Source organism: Eutrigla gurnardus (assembly GCF_963514095.1).
Source record: "Eutrigla gurnardus genome assembly, chromosome: 15".
NCBI classification, from domain to species: domain Eukaryota; kingdom Metazoa; phylum Chordata; class Actinopteri; order Perciformes; family Triglidae; genus Eutrigla; species Eutrigla gurnardus.
In genome coordinates this window covers 22,718,012-22,744,885 of record NC_139938.1, presented here as the reverse complement: position 1 = coordinate 22,744,885, position 26,874 = coordinate 22,718,012, and the positions used below count along the sequence as shown (strand labels likewise).

General features: G+C 45.0%; 1 protein-coding gene across 3 annotated transcripts in view; it reads left to right on the top strand.

The window, feature by feature from the left end:
• nrg2a (neuregulin 2a) overlaps nucleotides 1-26,874 on the top strand; it is a 62,620-nt gene that overhangs the window by 6,273 nt on the left and 29,473 nt on the right. For 2 of the 3 annotated variants that reach the window (XM_084029194.1, XM_084029196.1), the window contains exons 2-3: nucleotides 22,128-22,293; nucleotides 23,855-23,973. In XM_084029194.1, the coding sequence (XP_083885320.1) occupies nucleotides 22,128-22,293; nucleotides 23,855-23,973 (285 nt within the window). Of the gene's footprint in view, nucleotides 1-13,742; nucleotides 13,957-22,127; nucleotides 22,294-23,854; nucleotides 23,974-26,874 lie in introns of those variants that run through there. The other variant, XM_084029195.1, reaches the window with a different exon arrangement.

Sequence of the window (26,874 nt, the reverse complement as noted above, 5' to 3'; positions counted from 1 at the left end):
AGATTACAAAATAATGCAAAAACAGGCCAATTATTAAATTGTAGTTAAATGTGTGGTGATGTCCGCTTGAACAGAGGTCGTGCCCTCTGCCTGTATTTTATTTTTATTTTTGCTGTGTTCGGGACGTTTTCTGAAAATCCCATTTTATTTCTCGGCTCCACCGCCTTTGTTCTCTCTCTCTTCATTCACTCTATAGGTCGCCTGACCTTCGCCGCTCCCCCTCTCCCTCGCTTGCTTGTCGGAACGAGGAGTGGCCGACTATGAATGCGTTCGTTTGCAAACCGACAAATGCAACATATTATTATAGCTTTTTTTTTAAGCTGTCACATCTGTCTCCTGGCTGCCAGTGTTTCAAACAGATCATGTTGTATCTAACAGACTTTTTGATTATATTCACTTTCATTTCCCTTTCATTCCAATTTTGATGTCGCTCCTGAGTTCACACTGGGTTAATGGGATTCCAAATTGTGTGAGATTTAAGGAGATTTTCAGGATTGCACTCCTAGAAGACTCGCAAGAATGAGAAAGTGAAAACAAAGTTGTGTTTTGACAGACTACAGCGAGGCGAAAACCTGGGATTATACTCTACACGCTCTTATCACAACAAAAGATTCACATCTGCAAAACGACTGGCTTTGATGAGCCGCAGCGCTGTTTGCTTGTGAAAGCTCTGAACGGGACACAAAAATGAGGTTGTCATCGCTTCCTAATTCTGCTCTAATGTGCTTCACCGCAGAGCTAAAATGCTATGCTATGGCTAATACCTTGAGTGGTTTAACATGAGTATTAACTGTCTCTTTAACATGCCCTATGATTTCCACACACACCAAAGCAATTATTTTGGATGATCAGAAATTGACTTAAAATACTTTAATACAGATTAATGTCTGGGCTCATGGAGAATAATGGGTTTACTCCAAATTCAGCTGGAAAGGAACTATCAAGTCCGCAATTCCATGCAGTTGAAGGCTTGTCATTTTATATCAAATTAATCCTACAGCTGCAAACTGCTTGAGTGAGATTTTTAAAGAATTTAAATTGTTTATTAGACGTGGAGATGTGGGACAGGACAGCCAGCGAAGGGTCAGCAGAAAAGGGGCAGGAAGTTTGATTGTTTTCTTAGTTGAAATTTTGTTCAAATGGATGTCAAAAACATCTCCATTTTGTATTAATAATGATCAAGAATCATTTATCTATCTGTCAGGTTAGCAATATATAGTTGTGTTCTATTTACTTGGATATTATGAGTATGGTGGATATGTTCTTGGTTTGGCTTCCTACTGACCTTTATCAACGAAGAAGACACGCATTTGCATGTCAAGAAACTTGACAACCGAGTTTTCTTTCTTTGAATATAGTTTTTCTGTAGAACGCTGTTGTTGGTATCATCTACTGCTGCAACGCTGCAGCTTGCAAACAGCTGGGTGAAAGGAGCAGGATTGGGTTGGTGTGAATGCAGATTAGTCTTTCAGTTGGTACATAATGTCCAACCAACCAATAATCTCCATTAATCTCTGGCTTAAATTCATAAAATTGGATGAAAGCTGCTTTTGGAGCAGCGAAACTGTTTCAACAGAATGTGACTATTTTCAGAGAGGACAGATGTTTATGTGTTACGGGTTTGCTGGTAGAATTGTCTTACGCTGTCAGGAGATGATTTGGTGTTTGTATATGATTCGATGTAATGAACAGAAGCCTATAAGTGGAGAGCAGTCGGCTTATTTCTTTGTAAAATGATTGTTGTGGGGTTAGACTTCATTATGACTGTGAGTAATGGTGACAAGTTGCATTATTTGATAAATAACTTGAGGTTTATATGATATTTCTCAAATATACATATATAGCATCAAACTGTATTTACATTTAGCCGTAAATCCCTTCAAAATCAACATCAGATGCATTAAGTTGAATAGAAAACAGTCCCTCGCATTAAAGGTACATTTGCAATGAAACTCTATAATTGTAGATATTTTGATAGTTGCAGTAGAGCTGAAATCGATGGGGGGAAAAGAATCCTAATCCTTTGTATAGTTCAGTTATTTGGCCTGAGTCTCTTTTGTATCCCCAGGCTACTGTTACTGCCCAGCAGCAAGCAGCTGTTTGTTCAGTAACAACCAACTTCTGACTACAACCGTAATCTGAGATGACAAAGGAGAATCCACAGCAAATGTCCTACTAAACAGAACAGCATTCGAACAAAAACAACAAAAAAACACAAGTGTAATTTGGCTTTATCCTCCGCGATCACAGTCTGTCTGCTTTTTCAGCAAATTAAGGACTCCATTTTTCAGCCCACTGAAGAATGTTGCCTTCACCACAATGAGGCAGTATATGATCAGGATCAGGAAGCAGCAGAAACACGGGAAAGTTGAAAGGGATGAGTCCGTTGGGAATGTCGCAGCAGTTGTTCGGCTCCCTGCCCCTGCGGCTGGAGCTGTGTCAAAAAACATTCAAAAGCCCACAGTCACGGCACAGCCTGTGAGATATGTACAGGATAACAACTGGGAGAGTCGCTGCCATTTGGATTTTTACTTTGTTCAGGAAAGGAAGCCATCTTTCCAGCGTTAACTCCTACGCCTTTTAATACTGCAGTCAGATATAAGGCGGTGTGTTCTTTTGACTAAACTGACCATAATAGTGTCCCTCAGGGAGAAGCCATAATGTACGGTGTTGGACCGGGGTCAAAAAGATGCCCGGTAATAACTCTGAGCTGTTGTGTGGATGGAAACATCCACAGCTGCCTCCAGTGCTGGATATTCCCTAAAGAAACAAAGAATCACTCACTTTGAAACAGCATTTATTTATTTTAATAACTGTAGACGAACCCCAAAAAACAGAAACTACAACATGAACCTGCCTTATAATACAGCCGATTCATTGTCTTGCTCCCCCTGTTTAATGCGTTTGTATTGGCCTGCTCTTTACTTGTATCCTTCTGCTCCGTGAAGGCAGTTTAGGTTTACCCTGCCTTTTGAATCATTCAGTAATTTGCAGCTATCTTGGGCCGCAATACTCTTCCTTCACAGGCTGCAGCCAGTGCATGTAATTAAATATTTAAAACATTTTTTTCTGTGCACAGCATGAAAAGGTTGTTGACGGTATTAACCCTCTAATGTCACGAATAGTGACGGAATCGAACAAGAAATCAAGGGCCGTAGTAAAAACAAATCTAAAGTCTGAACATACAGTTTGTTCCACACATGTAGGTGTACAGAAAATCAATGTTTCCACTGTGTTTTAGCATAACCATAGATTTGTCATGTTTGCAGCTACAGAACAGAAATAAAGCAATCCATCACCCCCATTAATAAAACATTACCGTCCGACCGTTTTGGCCCGGAGTCTGGAATGTGTTACATTCCGAAAAGTATTTCTGTTCCCTGAATCTGTACCACATACATGTGGCCAACAAATCAACTAATACTTGGGTGGAAACGCTGCCAAGGATTTCTTTCAGGTCCATTAACATGCTTTAAAATGCATTTGGCGTTGTTTACATCCGTCGACGGCTCCATTATGAACCCCGTTTAGTCCGGTAATCCAGCTCCGGATCAATGCATGTAAATGGCACAACTCTGAAAAACCCCAAGTAAGCTTTTCAATGATCTGCAACTGGATTTAAGCTCCTTTGCTCCGTCTAATATTAAAACTGGTTATTGTGGCATGTGAAATCTCTTTTTCCTTCTCTACCAACGTCTGGTGCTTGTTATCTCTGCACACTCACAGTGGCGCAGGGTTAGATTCACAGTTGGCTTTTTATGAACAGTATAATTGCCCATAACACCATACTTGTTGTCAGGACTGTCAGGATCACACAAATTACTGTTGAGATCAACATTGTTTTGGCATGTTGTTTAAAAGTAACCTACTATTGCTCCGTCGAAGGAGGGAACACGGAGCTGGCGGGCACACATTTTCCTGTTCCTTCTCTTGGAGGTTTTTTTTTTTTAGCTGTGGGGCGTAGCGCCGCAGAAAACGCATTCCGCAATATTGCATAAACTGGTTTATAGATGTCAAGAGCGATCCTCAATCGCAGGGTATCAAAGGTTTGTGTAAACAGCTTAAGGTCGTCAATGTCAACCTCCCCTTCAGTTTATTTATAGGGCAATGTCACCGGGAATTTCTGGAGAATTAGTGCATTGTCTTGTTGCCAATGTCAGTGAAGGACACAAGTCAAAACTTGAGAAGTGTTGCAATGCTTTGGATGCTAAGTGTCCACATTTCTAACGCGTGTGCATCTTATAACGGGTGTGTTGGCGATTCTGTTAAAATAATGCAGAAGTCGGTGCTGTTTGGAATAGATTATTTGTATTTTTTTTTAAAGCGGACCGGTTATCCACTTGTAGCTCTCGGGTGCTTCTTCTGCGTGGCGTCTCCACATTGAGATGTCAGGTGGACGCACAGGAAGTGGCGTGACACTGAAGGACGGTGCAGGAGATGGCCTTTCACTGCTCACTCATTCTTGGGCGTTCATTTTGCCGAAGGCCCCCCGAGGCCACTGCTTCACTCTCACCACGCACCACTTTCTGTGTCATCTCCAGGTTGCATCTGTAGATGTGAGCGTGTCGTGTTTCATCATGATTGGAATATCAGAAGCCCTTTTTTTTTAGGTCATGAGCATTAACTGGGACTTGTAGGCTACTTGTATTCAGTTCCAAAGCTCTGTTTACCCGCATAGTCTACCTTTTGAAACAGTTTGTAAACCTTTTTTTTTTTGTTAAACATACAGAAACTTAACTAGCATCTTCCACTTCTATTTGGCTGCATCGAAGTTTAGCTGCAGAAAGTTTCAAAAGGTATGCAAAACAGTACAAGTACATTTCTTCCCCCTGTCTGTGTGTTGCAGATGCTTGCCAGTGCTTGGGTGTGTTATTCTTTGGGTAATTGTCTGAATTTCAGTGCATTTGCTATAATTCTCCGTTGGCAAGCATATGCATGTTTTTCTGCGTCAGTTGTAAGATGGCTAGTTCGTCTGCATCTGTGCACCGATGTGAGCCTGATTAGCGTCATGTGGTCCTGGGAGGGGGAAAAAATCATGCGTCAAAGTGAGCGTTTGTCCAAAATTGCATTATAACTGTCAGTTATAAATGTCCGGAGAAAGCTGACAGTGTCCATGACAGGAACTTCAACAAAAAAACGATAGGGAACAAAAGGACCATGGGAAGGGCAACTGTGTTTGTGTGCAGCGTGCCGAAGTGTTGAAAAGAGGGGCTGCCGGCACTCCTGCTGGGCGCCTCCCGGTGTGTTTAAGGGACGTGTCCGGCCATGTTCACCCCCACACACACAGCACATATCCCTGAGAGAAGGTTTGTTTCCTCAGGTATGTTGTAGGTGTGGATTGATGTGTGTCTTAACATGAAAAGGCTTTAAACAGAATGGAATGGCTTGTTAGCAGTGTTTGGAAGTGGACCAAGAGAAAATCATGTTTCCCTCAACACTGGAGGGGTCTCCTACGTTCAGTCAGAGGGAGCAGGGGGGGAGGGGGGGTTTCGGCAGAGTTGAGTACGCATGCGTTCGTAGCGGAGACCAATTGCCTAATTCGTGATCGAGCGTTTACCGTCCCCGAACGCAACACAGAGGAGGAGCTAATTAAAGATTATGACACTCCTGACTCACGTACAACTTGTAAACAACTCGACGCACACGCACGCCTGGATATTTACAGTACGTGTGGATATTTACAACTCGCCGCCATCCTGCTGCACGATGACCCGCAGCGACTTGGTGTTCTGGAAAACCGTGACGCCATCGAGTTGCAAATCCTGGAGCTTTTTTTTTTTTCAGTGTGAATGATTTGGTTGAATAATAGCCCCCAGTGTGCTTCCACTTAGATTTAACTTCACAAACAACACACTTGAACGGTTAAAAATTCACACGCAAAAGTACGAGGCAAACCAAACTGTTTTTAATTTAGACGATATTGGATTCTGATAATTAAAGCATGCGTGTCTGTCTGTGATTACTCTGGCATGGTTGTGTGCAAAGGGGAGGGGGTGTTTTGGTAGTAGGCTGTTACTCTATCCTTTACCCTTGCTTTCTTCTGACCTTCCACCAGTGCTTCTGCTCATTATTGTGCTGCTCTAATCTGGAGGGGACAGGACTGGGTGCAGAAGTGTATTTATCTTCCTGCACAAATAGGACCTCTTTCCGTCTGGTCCCTGCTCAGCTTGTTGTTGAAAGATAGCGAGCAGCGTAGAGCGCGCGTTTTTTTGTTTTTTTTCGGTGTGTGTGGGTGCGTGCGTGTGCACGGGGTGAACCGAGATGTGTCCCAGCTGGCCCGCAGACCGGCACACTAACCATCACCTCACTGCAGCAAAAACGCAGACAAAAAGAAGGAATATATATCTACCCCTTGTGATATCGATACCCCTTAACTCCAGGGGTGTGTTTTTTTTCACCCCTAAATGAGAACGCGACATTCCTCACAGAGGTCCGTTGTACTTGTAAAAGCCAGCAAAGATCAGTGTTACAGAAAGTCCCTGTAGTGTGAGCCGCGGAGCCCCGTTTCCGCTTCCCCCCCCCCCTCCATCACATCTGTTGGGATGTGTACTTCTGCTCTGCATTGTCTAGGCATGTTTCTTTTCATTCCCTTGTTGTCTCCATGACATTAGGCTTGCAAGCCGGCAGTTATCATACAGCAAATGGCCACGGGCCAGGAAACCACTGTAGGCAAGCCAGCATTACAAAGTGTGAAAAGTAACACAAAGGGATGGCTTCTCTTCATCCCGTCCAGCGTCTGTAGTTCTGATGAAACCGTTGGTCAACACTGAGCTCATTTCTTCTCGTTGCGGTCAACGAGTTGACACCAACCTGCGCTCCCTCTGTCTAAAGACTTTGGGATTATATTATTACTGTATGGCTTTTCTGAGCAACAAATAACACTCTGTTGGCTAAAACTCAACTATTAGACTTTTAGACTAAAGCTTTTGTGCTGCTCCTCCATCAATAAGCTGCTCACACCGGCAGAGGCTCGCCTATTTAGAACAAATACAGCTTTAGCTAGCTTTGACCTCCTTCTTAGTCCCGGGGTTGTAGGTCACTGGTGCGTTTTGGACTGCTTCTGGAGGGGTCGGAGAGGGTTTTCATGGGCCCAACCCGACTTCCTGACCGGCCCACGGCACGGGGGCCCTATCATGGCACGTCCACCGGGGGGGCCACTCTCCTGCCCACTTATCAAGCCGCCCAGTTTGAGACCGCCTTGATCTGGGCTTACGCCGCCTAAAGCGTGATCTAAGCTTACACATGCGTAGTGGCCTGTTTTCCAGGAAAAGCCATCGGTCGAAAAAAACAAACAAAGAGATAAGACAGACTGTTGATAAGCTCAAGCTCAGCCATGAGAGGCAACGGCAGAAATGCAAATGATTTGACCAAGAGACTGCTTTCACTCTGTGTGAAACTCCTCGGTGTCCTCATTGTGACATGTTTGTGCTGCTCTAAAAGCACATTCTGGAGATAAAGGACAAGTGCAGAGCGCAAAAGGAATTTGATTTGATGCGAAGAATGCAAAGCAGAGAGCGGATGCACGCATGTTTTTGAAGGGGGGGGGGGGGGGGGGGTGCTGATAAGAGCACAACCTTCCCCTGTTTTCCCTCGTGGTAATAAAAGTGGATTTTGTACGATTTCATTGATTCTCAATGACAGTGAAGTGATCATTTAAATGTTTATCTAGTCGCACATTCCTGAAGGTTTGGGGAATCATTGCAAAGTTAATAACGCAGCATCACTGTGTCCAAGTTGTACAACTATAAAGAGCGCAGAAGCTCTTTTAAGAATTCTTAGATCTTTTTAATCACAATTGATTTTTTCCAGCACATGATCTGCAATGACGACACGTACGTTTGGTCAGGGGCTTTTTAAAGCGAATGAGTGCGCAATGGAAAAAAAACCACATACGCACAACAAGCCCTGGTGTTATGCTGTGATTCAGACGTGGTGTCCGTTTGGTAAATGAAACCCAGGAGGGCGGTTCGCAATCGGGAACGCTGGGAGTGGAAAAACGGGTGATGTGCTCCGTGTATTTACATGTGGATGCACCTGCGTGTTTGTATGCGTATGCTGTGCGTGTTTGAGGGGGTCTGTTTGTACTGGAGTGTGACAGTGTATACTCTGTCGGGCCCGAGGACACTTAGATGGAGCGCGTGTGTTGTCCTCTCTGGTGAGAGCGTACATATGTGTTTGCATGAAGACCTGGTCCTATGTGGGTGTGTGTTTGATAAACTGTGAGAGCATGTGGGAGACTGTTTGTCTATTCATCTGGGTGAGAGCGGGGAGAGAGAGAGCAGAGTGAGGAGGTGGAAGAGATCTGCTTCCAGCCTCTATCTTCAAGTCAATCTGCTCACAGTCACACAAACCTCTTTATCTCTCCCTGAGACAGAAGGGAGGGAGACAGGCAGGGAGAGAGAGGGAGAGAGACAGACAGAGGGGAAGAAATATAAATCCGTTTTTAAAAAGAGGAAAAACACAGAGGGAAGGAGAGATTCAATCAGCCTTAAGAAGATCGAGCGGATTTCTTTCTCTATTTTTGTTTAAGAGGATCATCAAAGTCATGCTCAGACAGCATCTGTCATTAAATATATGTGAGCTATTTCAGTATCACAGCAATGAACTATTATTGTCCAATTGAGAGGCCTCTTTGTAATCGGGGAAGAAAAGACATACCTGAGGATGTAGCACGTCAACTTTGATGCAAAGTTTCTCGCCAATGAAAACTGATTTGTTTTTGCTTCTTCAGCCGTAGTGGAAGATCATCGGTACATACGGTGCACGCGTTTAAACGCCGTCTCTCTCACGCTCAGTCACATAACTGTGGCCGGTGTCAAAAAAAAAAAAGAGATGTCAATTTTCAGTTATGAAACGAAGAAAATACACAATAGTGTCTCGGGGTGGGTGTGTCCATCTGTCTGCCCTGCAGAACGTGCAAAATGAGCACGTAAGAAAAAAGAATCTAATAAATCAAACCGAGCTTAATTGCAGGTCTGACACAAATGTATGGCTGTCGTTTCGCAGCTCTGGCAGCCGTCCAGAGACGGGAGAGGATCAGTAAGAGTTTGGAGGCGCAGAGATCACATCCGGTAAAGAGGGTGTTTGTGTGCGTGCCTGCGTGTGCGCACGCAAGGTTGCCGTGGCGCTGGCCTGTTATTGCAGTATCATGCCCCATTGGCTGATGAGTTGCTATGCTCGTCTCTTGTTCCTCTCAGACCCAATTAAACCTGTCACGATATGAGTCAGCGTGGCCGTAAGTGGGGAAAGACGCCTCTCACCATCAGATCAATCAGTTATCTGACACGTCGGCCGGACCGCCGTCCGGCGACGGGCGTGCTGCTGCGGCGGTGTGACGTGCTCGTGCATAGCTGCATGCTAGTGACACATGGAGGCTGGAGCTGGAGAACTGAGCAAAGTGAAGGGGCTAAAGAGCTGAAATGTCATTCTCTCAGTGGCCTTGAGAGCGGAGCATGCTCAGTGCTGGTGTTTGTCATCGCTCCCTCTCGGAGATGCTACTGCAGTGCTTCCCAGCAGGCTTGGCACAGGCGTACTCATGGACATCTCTCTTCTGGAGTGATACAGTGGCCAGGCTGCAGCTGCTCAGTGGATGCCTCTCTGTGTTTCTTTTGTTTCGCTTTCCTCGGCTCTGCTCTGCCTCTCTCCGTCGCCCTCCCGCGTTACCTCTCTTTTTTTTTAAATGTCTGCCTCTCTCTCCTTCTCTCCCTCCCATTGTATTTTTCCTACACATTATCTCCCACTTTTCTCGCCTGCATCCCTTCTTGTCTCTCGCTTTCCCCGTCTCTTATCCTCACTCCGCCCCTTCCACATCTCTCTCTCACATACTCCAGTTGCTACCCTTAAGACTGCGGTTACCATGGCGACAGCTATGTGCTGCGGAAACGTCAAAGAGCCGAATCCACCCAGGATAACTTCCTTGTTTAACACTTAAATGCTTTCTCGCTGTCTTTTTTTTTTTTTTTTTGTCTTTCATTTCCAAACAACCAAACAGCCACGCTCGATTAGAATTCATCCATCCATCGCTATGTTGTAAACGGCGGTGAATGTGATACGCGGTCTCCTTTCTGTGCTCCTGATCTCAGCTGTTGCTGAGCAGAGTCATTAGTAATACTCAGATTTGGAATCTCAGCTGACCTTGGCACGGCTGACCTTGAGAATGTAGCCCTTTTCCTCGGGCGCTCCAGATGTCACTGGCATTGATTTGTGTCGTGTCTGTCTGTGAGGGGGCTTCGTCCGCCCACCCATTGACAGAAATCTAAAGTGTCTCGTCACATGCCTCTCATCTCATCACTCACACAGACATGGACACAGTACACACAGGATGTACATTACACAAAAAGCAACCCGATTATATATGTACAGTATATATATATTATTATATTATTACAACAGACATAGCTGCTGGATGAGCAGGTTCTCCTTTCAGTAATGGGGCAGCCTGCCCGTGTTGTTCCAACAACACACCTCACTGCAGGTCAGCTGAGGAAGCAGATGCCTCGTTAAAAGGTGAATATTAGCAGGCGGGGCTGTTTTCTGTCACCTGACGAAGAAGACGTTATTTTTCACTCTGAAATCTTTTCACTCTTTTCACCTCCTGACCTCTCTCTCCTCCCATCGCCTCCATTTATCATTTTCCGTCCCTCTTTTCTCTGAGAGGTTGCGTCCTCCCACCCCCACCAACACTGCCCTTGCATCACCTCTGACAGTCAAGACTACAGACGTGTGTTAAAAGCAGGCACTATACCCTACTTTAACCCCCCCACTCCTCCACACACACATACACTTTGTTGGCAAAAAAGCAGACAGATGTAAACAACACAACCTAATGGCTGTTTAAAGCCATTATGTCTAAAAAGATAAACTCTGGTGCCTGTGAAAGGGCAGCAGTGCTGTTGAGCGGTATCAACGTGATGATGTGCAGGTATGCTGTTGTTAGGAGGGAGCTGCTCAGCTCCATCATACAGCGAAGCCGTCTCCCCCTTTTTTGGGGGGGCAGCGAGGAGGGATTAGGAGGCAGGCGGAGATGGGGCCTGTGGAGCATTTATGAGCAAGACATACAAAAGGATCCATGTCAGAACTGTTGGGGCTTGGCTCCATTTTTTTTTTTTTTTTTTTTGATGTGTTCCTCAAGTGATGCTCCTCCCACACTGGCCCACTGTGCCCCTCCACCTACAGACCCCGATCCAAGGACGGCCCACCGCTGTTGAAAAACAGCTGCTTTCGAGTGGACTAGAAAAAAAAGAGATGTCCGTGACCATATTTGTGTCTGGGTCGGAAACACTCTTGTTGTACTCCAAAAGCTCAACCTTGTTCAGAACTAATTTACTTATAAATTAAAGTGTGTGGTCTAATAGAACTCCATGCCCCCCCTTCTTGCATATCCATGTTTTATGTAACTCTAGCCAAGTGGGACACAGTGTAGTGTACAGTTTTGCATCCATAACGCCACATGATGCAAATTTGTGAATCTTCCTCACCCTTCAGCAGCAGCTGGGCAGCTTTGAGTCACGTATTGATGTCCGCCCTGACCCCCCGGGTTTAACCTGCTCCCAATGCGACTGCAGCTATGTGCAGCGCTCCCTCATAACTCATGTCGGCTAATGCTACATTTCCCCAACTTGCATCTTGTGTGGCTCTGCTTGAAGACGACCTCGGGATCTCGATCGGGGAGGGGGGGGCAGGTTGAGAACATAGAAGTCTAAATCTACGTCCCATCCTCCCCGAAAGTGCTGTTTCTTTTGTCTTGACGTCACAGATACTCGCATTTCTGACACATACATAAACCACACGCCCACCCAGAGACACACGGGCCTGGGAACGAGTCTCATCTTGTTGAATAGTAGAGGAGGAAGTGACTGTTGAGGGTGGGGAGGGGGGGGAGCTAGGGCGGCAGGGGCAGCTCTGACACAGCGTAGCCCCTGCCATCCCTCAGTTACCTCAGTTGACAGATTAGATCATCGAGAGCAACCACCGGGAGGAGAGAGGAATTTGTTTCTGAAGTAGGAAAAAGCACTATATTGGCCATGATTGGCGTGTCGACCCGTAGCCTCGGTTTGACCCCTCCGGTTTTGTCGCCCACAGATGAGGCTTTACGCTATTGAGTGCGCTGACCTGTTTAGACATTACCCTTCTGCTGCCCCACTTTTCCAACCCCCTTGCCTGCCGCCTCCTCCCAACAAACGTCAAGAGTCCTCAGAGGGCAGGACTGATACAAACCCCGGGAGGGCCCAGCAGATGACTCATCTTCAGATTTTTTTTTTTATTTTTACTCCTCCTCAGTTTCATTGAGAGTCACTCTGCCGTCGTTTTCAATGTGTTTTTTTATTTTCCTGCCACTTAGGAGAGTGGTGTTCAGTCAGCATGAAATTAGAAATCCTTACTTTGATACAGCAGCTTAAGAATAATACTGTGATCGTCATGTAGTCACAGTTTGGGCTGTGTCAAATGGAGAAATAGATAAGCCGCAGCGTTGTTGTTGTTGTTGTTGTTGAACTCGTGTTTGCATTAGATTTTGTTTCGCACAAACCGGAGAAAAATATCCTCTTGCTGTGTTAAAGTCAGCCAGGGAGTCGGTTTTAGAAAGTTCTGTACTTCATTTCTTTCTCTTTTCTGGAGCCACACGTGTGCTGCTGCTGGCCTTTCTGAATGTGCATCTCCCCTTGACCTTTTTTCCTCCTGTGCTTTTAAACTGTCTACTAAATGCAAAGAAAATAGGTGAGATGCCCACTCACTTTTTCAGCGTTAAAAAAAAAGAAATCAAGTGGATTTGCCTTATAAACAGAAGGCCGGGGTGTGGTATCGTTTGCATAAAGCCGAGTCTTGTTTTAATGGTTCTAAATCCTCGCTGCTGCGTGGACATTGATGACACCTGGCTCACAGCAACGCTGAAATAGAGGGAGATACAGCCGCGGACAAGCTGCAACTCGCCCACAGTGCTGAGAGGGGGGGGGGGGCTGACAGACAAGAGAGGTGAGGAAGGGGGAGCAGCGAGGGAAGCTTGAGATGATTTTAGTGTAATTTTGCAAGAAGCAGTCTGTCGCAGATTGTGATCTGACATTCGGCACCTCACACGCTGCTCTCTCTCTCTCTCTCTCTCTCTCTCTCTCTCTCTCTCCCACACATATCCACAGAATCTGTGCTCAGCAAATCTGAACCAGATGTGAAAGTGTTTTTGGACCCCGACATCAACCTGGCAAGGGGCAGGTCTCCGCCTGAATTATCTGGGTGGGGTCAGCAGTGCAGAGGGGACAACTTAAGTGGTCTCGCTGCACTTTTGTTTTTGCACGGGACATTATAAAGGAGAAGATGCTCCTGAGGTAGGGACTGTAGGAGCTCCAATGGGCAGACATGATATTTCTGTCCTTAAGGACCGGGTCTCTCTCTCTGTCCGTCCTCAGCTGTGGCTGCGGGGCCTGGAAGAGCCACTTCTTATCTGATAGATCCAGTAAGGGAACAGTTGATTGCCTTAAAGCAATGGGAAATGCCTTCCTCGCTCCCTCCCCCTTTCTTCCCTCCCTCCCCCCCGTCTTCTCTCTATTTTCTCCTCTCTGGTTCTTGAGCAGCGCCTCTCTACCTTTTCTCTCCCTATTCTTCTCCCCGCTCCCTCCCTCCCTTCCTCTCTCCCTCCCTCTCTCTCTCTCTCTCTCTCTCTCTCTCTGCCCTGCTGTGAGTAGGTGGTTCCTTGCTGTACTTGATTGGTGTGAGTCTATATAGGAGGAGAGAGGCGCTCTAACAGGCTCAGAGTCCGGTGGTGCCCACTTGCCACTCGTTGCCAACAGGACTACCTGGGATTTTTTTTCTACCCCCCTCCCCCTGTGTGTGTGTGTGTGTGTGTGTTCTCCTAAGAGGATTTACTTTCTTGTGACAGCATGACGGAGAGCAAGAAGAAAGATAGGAAAGGGAGGAAGAAGGGGGTTAAGAAAGGACAAAAGGAGAAGGAGGGTGATCCCACTACAGGTAAAACATGAATTAAATGCGGTTTCTGTGTAACATTTGTACGTAGATACAGTACAAACGTGTGTGTGTGTGTGTGAGAGAGAGAGAGAGAGAGAGAGAGCGGGAGACTTGGAGAGAGAGTGAGATTAAGTTTGTGTTACTGTATCACGGAAGTGTGGGACAAAGTCGGCTAAGTATCCCCCTGGCTTGTCAACGCTTGCTGCTAGGTTGTCACATGGATTGGTCTCCCTAACGTGGACAAGCGTGTAGAGGCACATCTGGTTTTGGCAGCACTTTTGGAATTGTTGGGAAGCCTGAATGATACGATTGTGTTTACAAGAATCGACTGAAACTTTCAGCTTAAAACCGGCTCAAAAAAGCACAGTTGTGTTACAAGCTCTCTGGGGAGAAAAATAACATTTTCATCATTCATGATTTTCATAAATGCTCTGCCATGTATTGCAGGTTGGGTAAAACAGGCCACTGTTTTATCATAAAAGTGATGTATTTTCATTAATAAGTCATTATGAATACGTGGTGACTCATTCAGCGTAGAAAGTCTGCCTGTATGTGGTAGTACAGCCGCCGCTGCTTGTCTTCCAGACTCACAGCCGGAGCAATGTGCTTGCTCAGTGGTGGATCCTACAAGCCGCGGCATGTCACTGTAGTTTGACCTCGGGTCACGGGGAAGCCCAACCCCCGCCTCGGCGTCACTTTAAGGACAATGCCGTGATTATCGCCGCGGCTACTGTGATGGCTCATCCATTGATTGGATCACACGATGGTGTTACACAGCATCTTTTCATGTCGGTAGCCATTTTGTACCTGCTGATGTCACTCCTGTCAGCTTCCAACAGATAAACCTGAAAACCATGAGTTTAGCTCTTTTTTTTCTTCCTAGATTTTTATTTTCTTTCCCCCCCTTTCTCAGCATAAATGTGCTACTGTAGTCCCTTTGGGCCATCTGTGGTTAATTTTCTTGTTTTATCACCCATGAAAAGTTGAATATAAATAATTACTGGCCCCCGTTCCAAGTTTGATTGTGATCTATAAACACGTGAGATAAACAGCTCCCCGAACTACACGGGACGAGGACGGCTCGCCCAATATCTTTCTGGCGTCTTCGTCGTCCGACGAGCTGCGATGTGATGACCATAGTCTGCTTGGTTTTCTTTGCTTTTCACGAAATGACACAAATGAAAACCAACTGTGCTTGTGTATTGTTGAATTTGATGCGTAAACGTGCAACCACTGACGCGTCATGGCATGTTTTAAAAAGCTTCTCCTTTATTCAAATTTGTTTTCAAATGTATCAACAGTCGAGCCCCAGGGGATCTCTTCAGGTAAATCCGCTCACAGAATAACTAGGAATGGCAACAGCAAAATAGCTATATATCGACACGGACAATCAACTTTCTCCGTGGAGAGAAATTGCATCGTCCCTATCGAATAAAATGCAGTTCAAATGTATCTGGAGCATGATAATCTGATCTGGAATCATCATATTCCCCAAAGGAGACATGAATTTATCATGGGTGACTTGTGTTAAACTATGTGCTTCCTCGCTCCAAAATGGAGCTCTCAAAGTAGGCCGAAGCGCCGGCGTGCTGGCGGGCGATGCTTGCCGCTGCGGCACCGCCGGTACTTCACACGCGCTGCATGACCACATCAGGTGTGTTCGGGGCCTCGGGCTCTAAAATAGGTCATCCAAAACATAAAGAGAGGAACCAAAGATGGAGCCTCTGTTTGATCACTCCTTTGATGCATGTCCTTGTAATTATCCACAAATTACATCGCTTTGTTGAGCGTGTGGTTTATCGATAAATCACGTTGAAAAGAAGTCATATAACGAGTGCACGCAGTCTAGCTACGCGTCTCAATTAAGTGAGCAGACATGAACACATCGGAAACATGAAGCTCGCTGTCTGCTCGGTTAGAAGGGTAGCCAACGACCTTTAGCTAGCTGGCTAGATTCACTGCTAACTAGCGGTGCAGCATTACATCCACCAAAATATAGACGTATGACAGTTTAATTTGGACGATTTTCACTATTTTCTAACTAAATTGCAGATGTAGGTATAACTAAGCTAAAGGCTAATTTCACCGATTTTCTTTATTGCATTTTTTTTTTTTTTGCTTGTGGTCGTGGCTGATAATTTAGCTGTCACATGCTTTGAATATGTTCCTTTGTTGTTCAAATGCCTGACTTGATATTTATTGCTACTTCAAGATCTTATTTCTGCAACTTGGACTGTGAACAGTAAGTCGCGTGCGTGTACATGTGCATGTGTGGAGGAGACGTAACATCATTGTGTGTAATCCAGCCCGGGAGCGCTCCGTCGGGGCCGTCGGGCCCTCAGTCTACCGCGGCCGTCATCACAGGAACAAGACAGGCGTGTGTATGTGTACCAACTTACTTCTACACTTTTATTTAGGGAGATCGCCTCACAGCAGGTACTTCTCAGCTGTAATTGCCCGTTCACTCTCTATGACGCCACCAGGATTTGGACCAGGGCGGATTTGAAAAAGTGATGATTTATGGAACGTCAGGTCTCTTTATTTTGAAAGGCCTGAAAGTTGACACTCTTTAAATAATGTTGCATAACATTTCTAATGAAGCGGACCCGAGGTTAGAAATGGAACATTGCTGCACACCATAACAAAGAGATGTGTGTCAAAATATTGGTCCTTATTGGAAAAAAACAGAAAAAACCCCCAGAGGGATGGAAAAACTTCCTTATGAATAAGACAATGAGAGCAAAAATGCTACAGGCATTTCATGAAATCTGTCATCAACGCTATGCAACATGACTGCACGTGTCTCTTTTATCAAGTGGTTGTTGGAAATCCCTGCACAGTCTGCCTGACCCACATAAACATCCTCGCGCCAGTGACGATGTTGTAATCCGCTAATTTCTACCGTCTTATTTTCAAGACGAAACACAACAAGTTCCCTTCTGACGGGGTTTGCGTGCGTAGTGAGTGTGGTAATAATTGGTTGCGGAAGTAAAGAGTTTGACTCCTTCATTTTGTGCCAGATGCTTTTTTGTCATGTACTTACACCTACCACACCTTTATAATTGAAATGGAGCTACATAAATTATTCAGCAGCAAAACGTTTTATAGTCCGAGGGAGGCGGGGGCCAAAAGCCCCGAGACAGCCTCGGCTAACAATTCAGGTACGATCTTGCTTTCTATAATTGCTCTTACAACATTGTTTTAGTATGCTTGTGCAAAAACAAAAAAACACCAAAATGAATCGGAACGCCAGCTAATGCGACTACAGCTGACCTTTTCAGGTTCAGCATCGCGGTGCCTGTAAACCACCTGGAGAGCGTTTTGAGAGAATGTTTTGTGTTGAGTTCACTGTCAGTCTCAACATGACTAATCAAAACCTCTAATTGGTACGCCAGCAGAAGTCTCTGGAAGGGTGCTTCTGGAAGAGAAAGTGTCTCCAGACAAATTACCACAAGCTTGTAATCGTAGAGCAATCTGTGGAGGAAACTTTTGATTTACCAAAGAGTGTCCCTCCCTCTCTCCCTCCCCTCATGCTGCTTTCACCGTCTTCTTTATTGAAATTCCTCGTATAACTTGACTAACGTAATAATCATATCGTACGTCATGTGTCAAGGAAGTGACCGTTCAAAAAACAAAGTTGCATTCAGCGTTTCTAAGCAGTCAGGGTACAAGAAGACCATGAATAAGCCTGAAAGTCATTTGCTAATCAGTAAGACCAGGACAGAGCGGGCGATGGCTTTAGTGTGTTATTAATTCAGTAATGCTGTTTTTCATAAGAAAAACAAAATCATCGTTGAAAACAGCGATGCAACCTCTAAAGCACTTTTTAAAAAATCGTCTTTGCATTGATTTGATGTGGTGTTGGGGTGTAACATGGTAGGTTTTGAGAAGGTCATTGAAGCAGAACTCGGCGGCGTTGGACTCAGTGGTTCACTACACGACGCGGTGATCACACTTTGTTCATTATAGTTACCTGTTGTCATCCGGTTGTTGGACTTGTATTGTCTGTCGCGATGACTCATTTAGTTGGACGCTTTATTTTATGCCACCGATATAATAACGTAATAATTTAAATATATCCTTTTAAAAGAGCAATTCACTTTTAATTCTATTCAGACATTGAACAATGGAATTTACAAATAATAGTTTAATATCCTAAAAGCGTAAAACATCGATCAGACAAAACCACACAACCAAAACAATTAATATGATGGACTCCCTGCTGTTTTTATCCGGGCATCCTGTCGGCCGACATGTTGGTGGAAACAAACATGCAAACATTGTAAACGCAACATCGAGGTCAGCAAAAATGATAATAATCATCATAATGTAAAACGGATTGAGGTGATATATTGATGAATTGATATTTTCCAGCAGCCTGCTATTGGGCCGGATGTGTGTAGAAACCCTGATTGAATTATTCTTTTTTTTTTTTTTAAAGTGGAGCATTGAGGAATCAGAGGTGCTTTGAAGTTTAGGACGTGGTCATATGTTTTACTTTACCCACAGAAAGAGGAAAAGCACATGTTATATATATGGTGAGAGAATACATCTGTAGAGTTAAGAGAGAGGGTTAGTGTGTTGTGAGTCAACAAACAAACGATGTGGCGGATCATTATTTGGGGGGAAAGTGCATTGGTTGTGGTGGGAGGCTGCTGAAATGATCTCTTTGAACAGATGTTGTGTTACAGTGACTGGTGTGCAGCGTCTGAAGACCATTCCCACATGCAGAACCCATTTCTCTTGCTGTCTCACCATGTAATTTGTCTTTTGACGACGTGCAGCGAAGTGACATAACACCGGAGTAATCAGGGATACTTTGTCTAGAAGGGGAAACACAGAGGCATGCTTCAGATTACTTTTCTAAGCTCCTGGAAGTAAAACAGAAATGTTAACTCAATAATACCAGCAACCCATTGTTAATTCATCAAGTGACTTTGTTTTTGAACCTTTTTTGGGGGGAAGGGGGGGCTGAGGTTTCCAACTGTTACCCAAGGCAAGAGCTGTTGACACGCCGGTTAGGCTTCTATTCTCAAATTTGTTTTTTATAGTCCATGTCTGCAGCTGCCTCTTCGCTTCAAAAAGAGAGAATCGGGCTGTTGTTGGGGGCGAGGGTTTATCGTTGTTGCCCGGTGCTTTTTCCACTGGTGTCATGGAAAATGAGACAACTGTTTGTCTCTGAGAAATTATTCTATTTCCAAAGATAAGCACTCCTTTTTATATTGTTGTTGGAAACGCATTAATTGCAATTTGTAAAATGAACATGCTTCATGTTGAGTATGGACATCAAAGTATCTATGATGCTCATTCCAGATGTGAACAACTACTGTATATCACTGACCAGTGTGTGTGTGTGTGTGTGTATATATATATATATATATATATATATATATATATGGATGTTTCGAGGCATTTGTTTTGTTGAGTTATTTTGTGGTACAGATAAAGGAGCTGAAAATGATTAACAAGGCTGGGAGGATTAATCTCTGTGTAGTGTAATGCTAAACATCTGTATCTGAGAGTTGGAGTGTCTGGCCCCCATGTCTTCATTAGACCTGCATCCTGTAGATGCAGCCTCTTACACATCTGGCCCGCTGGGCTGATGAGAAGTGCAGCTTGTTTAATTTACTTGGCAAAGGACAAAAACTGTGTCCAGACGAAGTACTAAATATTCTTTGGCCATCACTCCCGATGACTGACGGCTCTGCTGGGGCAGCGTGCCTGGGTTCGGTCTGGACTCGAGAGCACGGACTCTGTAGGTTCTGTAGGTGGTTGGATGCAGCAGTGTACAATCACGTCTTCTAATTAGATCAATTTAAAAGTGTTCCTGTCAAATTAAAATGAAAATGAAAACGTATGCAATGTGTCATCACCTCGAGCACAACTGATTCAGGGTTAAGTTTCCCAGAGGAAAGTGAAAATTAGGAGGATCAGCAGACCGTAGAGCATTTTTGCAGTCTGATCTTTATTTAACATCAAGTCCCATATAGTACATTAGGTTTGATAAATAACAGAAAATGTTTAATGATGAACATCTGGAGCATCGGGAGGCTCGTGTTCACTATACAGTCTTGCTGGAGGCTATCGATAAACTCGCCACTTGCTGAGTTGATTTGAATTGGCAATACACGATATATGGGCAAGCTTTATAATCCCATGACTTTGTTCCATTTAAAAAAAAAAGTTTTATTGTGCTAAAACCTTTTTTGGACGGCAAAATCTTGAACCGACAGCTGGAATAATCGTACCGCAAATCCATCCTGAGAATACGCTCATTAAGCTTACCGAGTCCCACGACACAAAGACACGTCTTTATTTTCCGAGCGCCATAAATATCGCCGCTCGCATTTTCCGACAGGAAGCTGTTCACAGATAGAAGTCCACTGTCTCGCCAGCTACGGAGTAATTTTAGCAACAAATAGATGCTATTGAACTAAGAATAGTTGTCTTTCCATTGATCTGAGCTGTTTGTGAGCGTTTTCAAATTTGACATCTCCAACTGTTTCAAGTGCAAATCCGCCCGGCGTGAACATCAGACAGACAGCTCTTTAAGTAGATGTGCAAGCGTTGTGGAATAATTCAAATGTCATCAAACATAAAAGGGTCTTGAACGCTGTCAATGACTAGTGTTCAACTACTGTACAAGCATTTATTTCATGGCTAATTTAAGCACACATCTCCGTCTCTGGGCATCAGACGTATTCAAAACGGATATGCAGCACAAGGACGGATAGTGGTAGACTTTCATCAGCTTCAACCGAGAAGTCGTTCAATGTCGACCAAATCCCAACTGAGAGCTGTGACCTCTGGCTCCTTTCAGGAGTATCGGTGCCAGACGGCTAGAGAGGGCAGGTCACACAAGGCCCAGTACTTAGACGTGGATGGAGCTCTTCAATATCCACACCTGCCGGTCTCACAAAGTTGTTTGCATGCAGCTAGTACGGTGAGTTAGCGCCGATAACAAACGGCAGTGACCTCTGCAGAATCGACGATTGCTCCATAACACTGCGGGGAAATGATCAGCCGTCTGACAAAGACCTGTCCCCTTAAATCTGCCAAGACAACACGAAAACGCAGCATCATTAAGGGGTTTTTCTTTCCCGTGCAGACTTGTCGGCTTTTCCAGGTCAGGGAAGTAGGACAGTCTCTCCAAAATCAGGACGGCGGGATCATTTTGGTGCACCTCTAGCCCGATGTTTAACTGAAGTGGTTACCTACGTACGCTTCACTTCACCCGTCCTGCTTGGTTTGTCTTCTTTCGGCCGTTAGCACGTAGCGGCGGCGCACGGCAGACAGCTGTAATTCGTAGTTTAGGATACATGTATGCATGCGATAGTGAATGTTATACATGAAGAGAGAGAGTGTTTGTGTGTTGGGGGGGGGGGGTCTTGGCCAGCCCCTGGTTGACCCCTGTTCACCCCTTCTCTCTCACCCCGCCCTGGATGAGTCTTCTCCTAAACATGTGTGCAGCTGTCAGCTGGCAAGCGTTGGTGTGTGTGTTGTGTGTGCATGTATATGTGCGTTTGGATCATTTTTCATGTTTCAATTAATTTTCTTCTCTTCCTGAGGGGGAAATGGTTGTGAGAAATTATGGAATATACCAAGAAATTTTTTTTTTTTTCTCAAACATGACATAATAAACAGCACAGTATAAGGAAAAAGTTGTACATATGAAAGTTGTAAAAAAGCAGGACTATAGGTTTTTATAGATTTGCAAAGTACTGTAGCAGATGAAAGAGTTACAATAAAAGTAATTTATTTGTTTTTATTATAGTGTATAGTGAGTTTTTCCTGTTTACTGCCTGCCTTTAATCGTGCATCAGTTTGTGGTTACAAATGTTCCTCATCAGCTTGTGGATGTTTTGTAAATCTCACTACAGGTGTTTTGATAGCAGCGTAGCCGGAGTAAAATTCAGCTTGTTTATTAGTCTTAGGCGAAGTTGATAACGTCCCGGGTGACAACATCTGGTGGTCACATGAGAGAGCTGCTGGCTGGCTCGGTCCGTAGAGATGGAGATTGGCTCTGCTGCGCTGTCCTTCTTAGTTTCTCCTAAAACAGCAACGCACGCACAAATCCTAAATGAAGTGTTGCAAACTAAACCCTAATCAAGATTGTGTCTGTAGCCGTTGATGATGCTGACGTTTTCTCTTTCTTTCCCCCCTTTTTTTTATAGCTGCGGCTCCAAAGTTAAAACCGATGAAGAATCCAATAATAGTGGACGAGGGAAGCAAACTCACAGTGAAGTGTGAGGCCACGGGGAACCCTCACCCCACCTACAGATGGTTCAAGGATGGCAACGAGCTGAAGAAAAGCAAAAAAGTCCGAATACGGAGCAGCCCGTGAGTACAAGTCAACCCAACGAGCAAGGAAGGCAAAAAGAGTTTAAAAATCAATAAAGTAGATGAATGAAAATATGTATTTAATGTCTGGGATTATCGAGGTTTATCCCTCATTGAAATGCATTGTAATGTTTTATACAAAATCATCATACAAATTATAATCCAAATTGTGCCTATGTATCTTTCTTATACAAATAGGAAGTTCCAATAGGAGGCAATAAAGCACATCTTACCATTCGTCATATTTAGCTTGATGGAAAATGACCACTGGATAATGTTTGCTAACTTTACCTCGTATAAAGCTGCTCTTACAGGGTCGTTGTTGCGCTACATTTTCACATGTTGCAGCTAAACAGTTCAGTGAATTAATCACAAGAGCAAAACCAGAGGAAAAAAACCTCCCACACTACCTTGCACAACTGTTGTTTCCTGTTATGGTCCTGGTCCAATGGACGTATTTTGAAAAAAACTGGATACAAGACACAAAGATGGTGCCAATTCATTTGATTAAAATTGCTCAGCCAAACAAGCTTTCTCTCGTCCCGTTTCCTCCAAGATGGGTTAAAAGAAGAGTTGTCATGCGTCATGTCATCAGGGTACAATACACGAGCAGTAAAATCTGGTCTGCACATGCCAAAAGGCTTGCAAGCTGGCACACCATCACAGAACGGCAGGGCGATTGATTTTGTTTCACTGAGGCGTCCGCAGGGAGGGTGTCATAGTGGCCTGCTTTATGACTGAGAATCTAATTCTGCAATTATTGAAACGGTCTTTTATAAAAGATCGTAAAAATAAGCTTTCTCTTTGAAAACAGGGAATGTGCAAATTGGCCACCGTCCATTCGAGGTGACCCAGAAAGTTCTGAGAGGCCGAGCGAACCCAAAGTCCAGCTGAGCGGACGCCGTCCATAGTCTTTGAATTGGGATGACATCACGCATGCTAATGAGCTTCACTTTAATAATAAGAAATGTTCGTGTATTCAGTTTGAGGTGTCCCGTCAAAACTGTCGATGTCTTAGTGGTCGACTGGGGATGGAAATGCTTTTAAGAATGCTGGGGATTTGTGTGTTGCAGTTCCACATTCGACCACTGGGGCAACTTGGCAGCACGGCTGACTGGCGTCGCCGTATTCAGCTCCCTTAATACATCCATGGTCCTGCTCCGCTCTCTCAGTCATGACATCATTAAGACAGCTGACTGGAGACGATATCTGAAAAACATTTTCTTAGGAGAATATAACCAGCAGCAATTGAGTTGACAGTATTGTGGCAAAAACCTCCTGCTGATGTTAGGATATGAACTTGAGCTGTAATACCAAGAACCCGTTTATAATACAGCACGCTAGGTAACACTTGGCCCTTTGCTTTCTTATTGTAAGCGTTTGTTTCTCATCAAATCCGGCCCCGGAGAAAGTGCTTATGCTTCCCTATGAAAGCAAAGGGTTGTTGCCATGCGGCCGCTTGCCCCCGTCGTCTGCCTCCCCGTCCCCCATGTTTCCACTTGTTGCGTTTCCATGCTATTTCCTTCCCCTGACTCAGCTGTGCGACTGTTGTCTCCCACAGGAAAAACTCCAGAGTGCAGATCAGCAGAGCAAAACTGGAGGATTCTGGGAATTACACATGTGTGGTGGAGAACCCGCTGGGGAAGGACAACTCCACCGGCACCGTCAACGTCCAAAGCAGTGAGTACTGACTCCTAAGCAACGGGGGGGAAGTGGCACAGTTGCACATTGTTGATGCTCCGACTGCTCTCTTGCCAAACGGGAGATGAAAAGGAGCCGTGCAACGGCCGGTAACGTGCATGAAGAGCAACTGTCTGCACATGTGGCCCATTAATCAGTGGAACGGTGAATTTGACTTTATGAATGGAATTTGAAATGTATGACGTGATCTCTCAGTTTTGAAATGCAGTGGACTATAAAATGTAGAACATAGCTCTGCAGAATATGAAAGTTGTGTGTGTGATAGAATCTAACAGGCTCGTTCAGTAGTGGCGTGTGTGCATTGCTGAGTTTTCTGCAAAGTACTGTAGCAGATGAAAGAGTTTTGATAACAGCTGCTTCCATTTGGCGGGGTGGTGAGTTTGTGTTTGTTCCAGGCGGTGCGGGGTAGCGAGTGTGTGGCTGCTGTGGGTGGCTTGTTGTCTGAGTGGATGGAGCCAGTATATTAAAAAAAATAGATATAAAGAGCAGATAGCATTGACTTGATGATGTCTGGTTCCACCACTTGTCGGAGAACTTAACGGCAGGTCTGGCAAGCGAGTCAAACGTTCACCTGGATGTTCTAGCTGAGGGCTGCTGTGTAACGTCTCAGCGCTTTGATGCTGCGCAGACGGCTGTGATGTAGAGCAGAGATAGTGTTTCCCCTCTTTTTTGCTTTTGTTAATCAAACTTAAGGTGTAGGATGACACATTCACACTAGTGCGGATGAACCGTGTCAGAGTAGCAAGGATTTTCACCGGTTCCAACATCCAAGTGTGATTTCCGGCAAACAACTGTACGGAGAAGTCATCCATGTTGTATTTAAATGGGGCTGCACAAGCTTTCGATTAAATTTTATGGCCGGATCGTGTGACTTACAGTATACTCTTCTCATGACGCGTTGGCTTTATCCCAGCACTGCGATGATGTATTTCTTTTTTACTTTTTTTAAGGGTTGGTGACGCACAAAGCCCCAGACGTACAGTGCTAACATTTATGAAAAATTAAACGGCATTCACTGAGTCACGCTTAATGGCAATTAAATGAAATGGGTCAAATCATGCTGTACATCCTGCAAAGGTCGAGGGGCTTGGAGGGGAGGGGGGGGGGGGGGGGGATCCCTGGTGGTAGCACCTGTCTGCGTTTAATGAAGGCTTACGGAACATGTGACTGAAACTCTATATGATGATCTTAGCAGGCAAAAAGTGCTTTTAATGCAGCGATATGAAAGAAAATATAATATTACAAAGTGGACGTCCAGTAGCCACAACGGAGGAAACATGACTGAGCGATGACACGCTACTCTAGTCGGTGTTTTCACTTGCAGCACACAATATGTGTAACACATGATATCCCTCCATCTGGTGCAACATGTAGACTGATGTTTGTGCCACATCATTCTTGTGTGTGCATGGCCGTCCGTCAGCGCTGACATCTCCTTACATCACTCCTGGATGCTGGAACAATGGCATCACTGTATGTCCTATCGTGTGCTGGGATCATCAGATGTCTGTCTCCGGCATGTTTTTTGTTTTGTGTATGTGCCGGGCCCCGTTCACTGTTCAATAAAAAAGTCCCATTGTGCTACAACAGCACGCCTAGTTCCGTCATGCTCCAGGGGAGAAGGCAAGACGGGGCGAAACAGGGGTGGTATGTCCATAGGCAGGGGGAGGGCTCCGCCTGAAACTACATACGTCAATTAAAATAAAAGGAAACGGCAGCAAAACGGCATGTTGCTGTGATTGTCCCATCCTGATGAAAGGCTGAAATTGGCAGATGTTGAGGAGGAAAAAAACACATTGGCTTGGCGGAGAATGTTTGTCACAGTAATGGGCCGTCTCTGCCTATGAAACGAGTTGGATTCAAAAATCTGCTTGAGGGGAAAACGTGCTATTTGCTTGATTTTTCTCTCTCGATTCATTTCGACCAAGGGCTGCTTTTATTTTGTTCGTCCTGAGGTCACGAGAGAAACAGCCATTGTGTTAAAGGGGCTGCAGTGGAGTACGCTCGCCTGCTGCAGTATGTTGCCGAAGCAGCATGTAGCCGCAGTATTATCTGTGTATGTGTGCCTTCCAGGGAGGGAGAGCGAGGGGAGGGGTGCAGATGTAGATGGACAGAGGGAGCAAAGAGAAGAAGAAGAAGAAGAAGCGAGCGTGAATAAAGGGGGGGGGGGGGGGGGGGGGGGTACAAAACGAGGGAATGCATGACAGGAAGCAGACAAAGACATTAGGCTACAGAACGAGAGGGGGATACAGCAAGAGGAAAGAGAGACAGATAGTGTGAGAGACAGAGAAAAAGTATGAAGAGGAGGAAGACGAGAACCCGCTGTGTTGCAGAGGAGACTTTCACACCCGTTACACGACGTTGTTAGCTTTGTGAGATTTGTCTGAGGCACTTCACTCTATCTGCTACCTGCAGCCAGGTGTTAAAGCATGCCCCGCCCCCCGACCTCCGACCTGTATTGTGCATGCTAACACAGCTTGAACCTGCATCATTTTAGAAATGCCTCCTTAAATACTGACAGGAAAAGCGAATGTGAATAATCGTAGGTGATGGAAGCAGAGAGGGAGAGAGAAGCACGTGGCTGTTTGGGTGGAGCAGACGTTTGGGGGGGAAACCATCACTCAGCGCCACCACATGGGGAGTACAGGCTCAGCACCTCACACAGACTCGCCGTCGTGTTTGTGTGAGGGTACAAGTAGCTCCTGATTAATGGCGTTCATGTTGTTACATTTTCACCTGACTGTAGGGACTATCTTACCTTCAAAATAGTAGTTCCATTGTGACTTTTCAGCCGAACCAATGAACGTATAGTCAACGAGTTTAAACATAGGTGCTTTGAGTTGATGAGCATAGCATCAATTACACAAGGAGTGCCAGGCA